The sequence below is a fragment of the Galendromus occidentalis genome, unplaced genomic scaffold, assembly GCF_000255335.2.
Source record: "Galendromus occidentalis unplaced genomic scaffold, Mocc_1.1 scf7180000076942, whole genome shotgun sequence".
Lineage (NCBI taxonomy): Eukaryota > Metazoa > Arthropoda > Arachnida > Mesostigmata > Phytoseiidae > Galendromus > Galendromus occidentalis.
In genome coordinates this window covers 17,644-23,456 of record NW_003804931.1, presented here as the reverse complement: position 1 = coordinate 23,456, position 5,813 = coordinate 17,644, and the positions used below count along the sequence as shown (strand labels likewise).

The 5,813-nt window shown below is 49.8% G+C and overlaps 1 protein-coding gene across 1 annotated transcript; it reads right to left on the bottom strand.

The window, feature by feature from the left end:
* Nucleotides 1-4,398: 4,398 nt before the first annotated feature.
* On the bottom strand, nt 4,399-5,580 carry LOC108863783 (uncharacterized). Its single transcript, XM_018638360.1, has one exon. The coding sequence runs from the start codon at nt 5,578-5,580 to the stop codon at nt 4,399-4,401; it is 1,182 nt and encodes a 393-aa protein (XP_018493876.1).
* Nucleotides 5,581-5,813: the final 233 nt, after the last annotated feature.

Genomic DNA, 5,813 nt, shown 5'->3' with positions numbered 1-5,813 from the left:
GAGTATATCTGTTTCGATTGACCAGCAAGAACCGGCAGAATTCATTGAGAGCATTATTCCTGACACAGAAACGCCTCTTTTGCTGAGGTTCCGAGTCTCTAGCTCGGCATTCCTGACAGTACAGCGACGCAACTATATCCAAGCTAGATTCCACATCCATAGTCTGGGGATCGAAGAGCCATACACTAAGCAAGCGGAACTTGTCAGAGTCAAGATTCGGCGCACGGCTTGGAACACCAGTCATAGAGCCAATGAAGGTCTTCACGTCACGGAGTGAATGCGTGAACAAGCTGACACATCGCTGGAGTCGTCTTACATTCGCTCTCTTTGGAGTGAGGTATTCTACGTATGTGCTCTTCGAACTATGGTATATGGTTTTCTACGTATGTGCTCTTCGAACTATGGTATATAGTAGTCTAGGTTATTTTCGAAGTCAGAGACTTATTCTTTACTAGCGCTCCCGGTCGCCGCTTCGCGGCGACTCGGTATCGCTAGACTCACTACACACGCGCTAGCTCCGAGTGCGCTAACGCCGAGTGCGCTGGCTCGGTATTCGCTGGCTCCGTATGCGCTGGCTCCGGGTGCGCTCGCTTTGATCGCGCGTGCTCTGGGTGCGCCTCCCTGCTCCCCACTTCCCCACTTCCCCGTTCCCCCACTTCGCCGCTTCCCTACTTCCCGTCTCCCCACTTCCCCGCTTTCCCGTTTCCCCGTTTCCCCGTTTCCCCGCTTTCCCGTTTCCCCGCTTTCCCGTCCCCCCGCTTTCCTGCTTTCCCATTCCCCCGCTTTCCCGTTTCCCCACTTCCCCGTACCCTCGCTTTCATTCCATATGTTCTCCAGAAAATCTATACCCTTCAAGGCTACAGCAATTTTCGGCGAGATTCATTGGTAGAGAGACAGAGGCCAATGATGACGGCAACCCCCGATAGCCTTCTTAGGAGCTCCCGAGAATCCACCCCCTCATAGTGGTCCAGCCGGTAAGAAATCCTGAGAATTCCCGTCTTTCCCTTGATGGAATCTTTGATTCTCGGTGAGAGGACCACTCAAATAATTTTTTATGGTGGAAGGACCCATCACATAAGAACGACGACCCTCATATGACCCTCCCGAAGCTCCCGAGAACCCACCCCTAAATTTCTGCGGCGATCGGTTCAGGCGTTTGTGAATTTTGCGAATTTCCGATTTTTAATTTTTTTCCGACTTTTCGTATTTTCGTGGGTGGGGCACTCAAATAATAACCCTATGACCCCCCCTGTAGCCCGGATCGTGGCATCTACCCGTTCCACCCCTGGTGGAATGATCTCTCGAGAGAATATACTCGTCAAATCGCTCATCATTCTTACACCTAGCAGAGCATGCCTTGCTGAAGATACGCTCCGCCGGCTCACTTGTCGGCCGCGGGGAGTCGAGAGTTGTGTCTGATTAAGATTTGTGTCCTTGACGTGAATAATTCTAGGCATCTCCATCCCCCAAACGACCGGTGGGAAATGCCAAGAGAAGAGTTGTGTGTACAACGATGAACGAAAAACGGGAATTATGCTCACCGCGGTGGAATCAGCGGTCTGCGAAAGTTCTCTAGCCAGCGACGAAGAAACCACTTCGTTTTTCAGATTGCTCTGAGGACTGTGTCTTTAATGGAAGAGGGCGGAACGAATGAAAACTGACGGGATAACATGGACATTATTCCTCCCGAGTCATTCGCTCCACTCTTCGTCCCCCTGCTCGCCTTGTCACGAGTCGCGGCGTCTTCTCTCAGAGGCCGGAGCTCAGAGCCATGCTCACTTTCTCTCCTGCCGCGTATCAATATCTTATCGTGTTCGAGGTGACTTGCTCAGAAGGGTAACCCGCATCATTCGGGCTCCCAAAGCGCCCGAATCTCTGCGGACACAGCACTCAAAGATACAGCTAGAAATTGATAAAGCTCTTGTTGGAAAATTACCATGAATGGATGATTGCCTTTCCATAAATAACTGTCTAGAATTTTCTCGAAGTCAGTGTTTACGACCATTATCCAAGTTAATTTCCAATACTCTGAATGTTTCATCATCATCATCATCATCTGTCACATAGTCTGATCCATGTGCTCATTATATTTTCTGGAACCAGTTTTCCCTGAATAACTCTATGGGACTGTGCCAGTATATGAACAGCACTGGAATAAACATCAGACAGAGATTCTTCTGTCACACGCATCCCCTGCGTCCTCATTCCTGAGAGCATCTTCCCTACGAGACCTCGACCCTCGGAGATCATCCGTACCCTGTGCCGAATCAACTCTAAACTCTGGACCACGGACTCCTGCTGACTGAGCACCTTCTCAGTGAGCCAAAGCACACGATCCTCACGGATTCCCAACATTCGTTATCAGCACGAGTGAACTCTACAGGAAACTCCACACCAGAGTTTAAATCACCGAGGTGAGTCAAGAGGTCTCTGACGCTCTTGAATGATGCAGCGCGTCACCGCGATCACGCTGAACGTCAATGGAAGCGATACTCCGAAGATCCGCTTCAACCCTGCCATGGTCCTCCGGGAGGATGGCAAGAACTACCACACTTGGAAAACATTGGCTTCCGGACTCCTCCAGGCGGAGAACTACGCGTGGCAGGTAGTGAACGAAGAAATCGTACCGGACAAGGATCCAACTATTCTCACAAAGTATGATACCGGAGATCGCAATGCCAGGACCGTCTTCTTCAACATAGTTCATCCAAACATCATCCTCGAGCTGATCTTCGGAGAATCCGAAAGCGTGAGTGCTGTGACCATGTGGAAAAATATTAAGAAGCACTTCACCCGCAACGATGGAATCTTCAAGGATCAGGCTCTCGATATGTGGCTTACAATTAGCTACGAGTACAATGAGTCCCAGACTGTAACCGAGAACATCCTCCGGTACTAGAGGACCACGTTCGGTCTCGTCGAAGTCGGACTGGTACTAGACCAACAGGTCCTCATATCCAAGATGGTTAGTGCCCTACCGAACTCGTGGTCATCGTTCAAACAAGCTTGGACTACTAGATCCCCACATGACAAGACTCTGGAAACTCTGCTCAGCCTCATCCGTAGCGAGGCCGCTCGTCTGAAAAACGAGAGCCGCGATATTAACGATGTAACAGTGCTCATGGCAAGGACAAACCTGACCGGACGGAGACGGCGACCTATGAGGCAGCCATACCAACGACAGAATACAAACTCGCGAAAAATGCAGTCTTACTCCCGCACCACGGAGTTACGCTGTTCGACATGTGATGAAGTGGGACATTCCTCAAGGTACTGTAAGAAGAAAAGTCCCCCGCGAAAAACCAAAAGCGGAAGCGCACCTGGCCAAAGTTTTCCTCACGAATGGAGACTCAACTGAAGAAAAGGGAAGTGTCAAAACCACACAGGTGCAATTTGTTGTCGACTCCGGCAGCTCTCATCACGTGCTCAACGACCAGAGCTTCTTCACGTTACTAGACTCCACGACGACATCTCGAGAAGTCAAGCTTGGCAACAACAGTATACTTACGGCACAAGGGTATGGTGACGCCTTGCTGACTGTCCGCCGAGGAAACAAGTGCGTGAATATCAAGCTTTGTGACGCTCTCGATGTTCCGAAAATGAATACAAACCTCATCTCTGTTAGCAAATTGACAGAAAACGGTACAAGGTTTCAATAAACCCCGAGAGGACCCTCATCTCCACCGGTCAGGGCAGAGCGACCGCCGAATGACCGTGCAGACATTTCGGCTCACTTTTATCGATGTTGAGGACATGTAGTCCTTCCCGACATTCGGCGGTTGACAAGGAATTAGATCGACTTCTAGAGAACGAAACTCTGTCCCCCGTGGAAACATCAGAGTGGGCATCGCCCATCGTCGTTGTTCGGAAAGCCAACGGAAACGGTGCTAGCTGATTTGAGCGCATATGGGATTTGAGCGCGGCGTGATTCGAGCGCGAGTTTGATTTGAGCGCGGCTTCGAATTGAGCTCGGCTTTGAATTGAGCGCAGGTTTGAATGTAGCGCATGTTCAATTCGAGCGCAGGTTTGAATTGAGCGCAGGTTTGATTTGAGCGCGGGTTTGGACTGAGCGCAGGTCTGATTTGAGCGCAGGTTCGATTTGAGCGCAGCCTGAATTGAAAGCATGGGTTTTGGTGGTCCTGAGAGGGGAGCATCATCACTCATCACTAAGTAAACTAATTTTTCCCCTTCTTTCGAATTGTTCCCAAGGAAAAGATTCTCGAATGCCAGGATCGAAGGGGCGGAGAATCGAGAATAATGAGTGGCTAGATAACTCTTTTCGTGCATGATAAATCACAAGTTAATTTATTTTCATGTACAAGGGTCAAGAATCACGAAGACACCGGTGGTGACCTGAGGACCGAACGACCGCAGCGTGTCTCGACGGTCGGGATCAAGTTAAAACGTGATATTGTGTGCGATTGCACGGAGGAACTGGAGGCTATCACGTGCCTCATACGTTGAAACCAATGCGTAGATCCTTGCTTGACGGTCCCGGTATTTCTTCTTCGATGTGGTGCCAATGCCCTGAGCCAGAGAGTTGGAAGCAATGAACTCAACTTTTCCTTGCTCAACCTTCAGGTGTTCTAACAATTTGAACACTGACGGGTGAGAGGATCCGACTCTTCTCGCGAAAGCGGAATGCCATCCCTCAACTTCGTTATTCGTTCGTCCCATAGAATTGAGCGTTGAAGAATGAACATTCCACCACTCCACTTTCATCGTCGGTGGGTTTCTGTTCCAGCCGACCCATTGACTTTCAAAATAATTTATGAAATCAGTGAGCAGTGCCTCGTTCGTTCGGACGAAATCGGAATCGGTCAGCGTAGCAAAGAGATCGCGTACTTGATCTACCAGAACATAAGAGAGGGCCGGAAACATTCGTAAATCCAGAGCAAAATCGGCATCCCGCAGGTAGTTAGCTCTCAGCTCGCTATCGTTCTGCACGCGTCGCCATATACATTGACAGAAGTGAAATGAGCATCCGAGAATGCCAGCAGCTGGAAAGACTTTTTCAAGCTCTCTGATCATTGCCAGTTCGAAGTCAATGTGGATGGCGTCCGGATGAAATCCGTCGATCGCATCGAGGAGAATTTGCAGTAGTCTGCGATAGGTCTGAGCGTTCTTCGCTGGCAACAGTGAGTAAACAACCGGCACCGTTTTACCGTCGGGCAATCTTACATGGAATGTGTAGAGCTGATGGAAGATGAGTGGACAAACCTTAAAGGTACCATCTACGAACCACTCAGGACTCATTTTTAAGAGCTCGAGATTCTTTGCCGTGGCGAAAACGATAATTCTGTTCACGTCTCCTACTCCGGAATCGTAGTGGACGAATCGTTCGCCGCGGAAGGTCGTCTTCAGAAACTCCGGGATTTCCAAGTCCTCTCGCCGGAGCGGATTTACCGGGAGCGACGGTCCTGCAGCTGCTCTAGCATACGTTATCCGCTGGCGCATCAAGTTGATGTTTGGCATTTCCCCTTTCACGGCTTCGGAATCTACTGTGCTGACTAGGTTCCCGATGATCGTTGCGTTCGATGCAGAAACATTCTTTACCGCATACGAACGAAGTTCATTCATCTTACGGCGAACCTCGATGCCCACCGGGCTGGGCGGATGCATGTGTTCACTTGGTCCCTGGAGAAATTCACAGATTTGAAGATTCGAATCGGGTCGCCGATTTGGGACAGGATCATCATTCCAGAATAGTTTCAAACGCCAAGAGCGAGAATCTTGCTTGACGTGATAACTGTGATTATAATTCCAGTACTCACATCATGTCCGCCGTTGCAGGTTTTCACTCGAGACTTGCA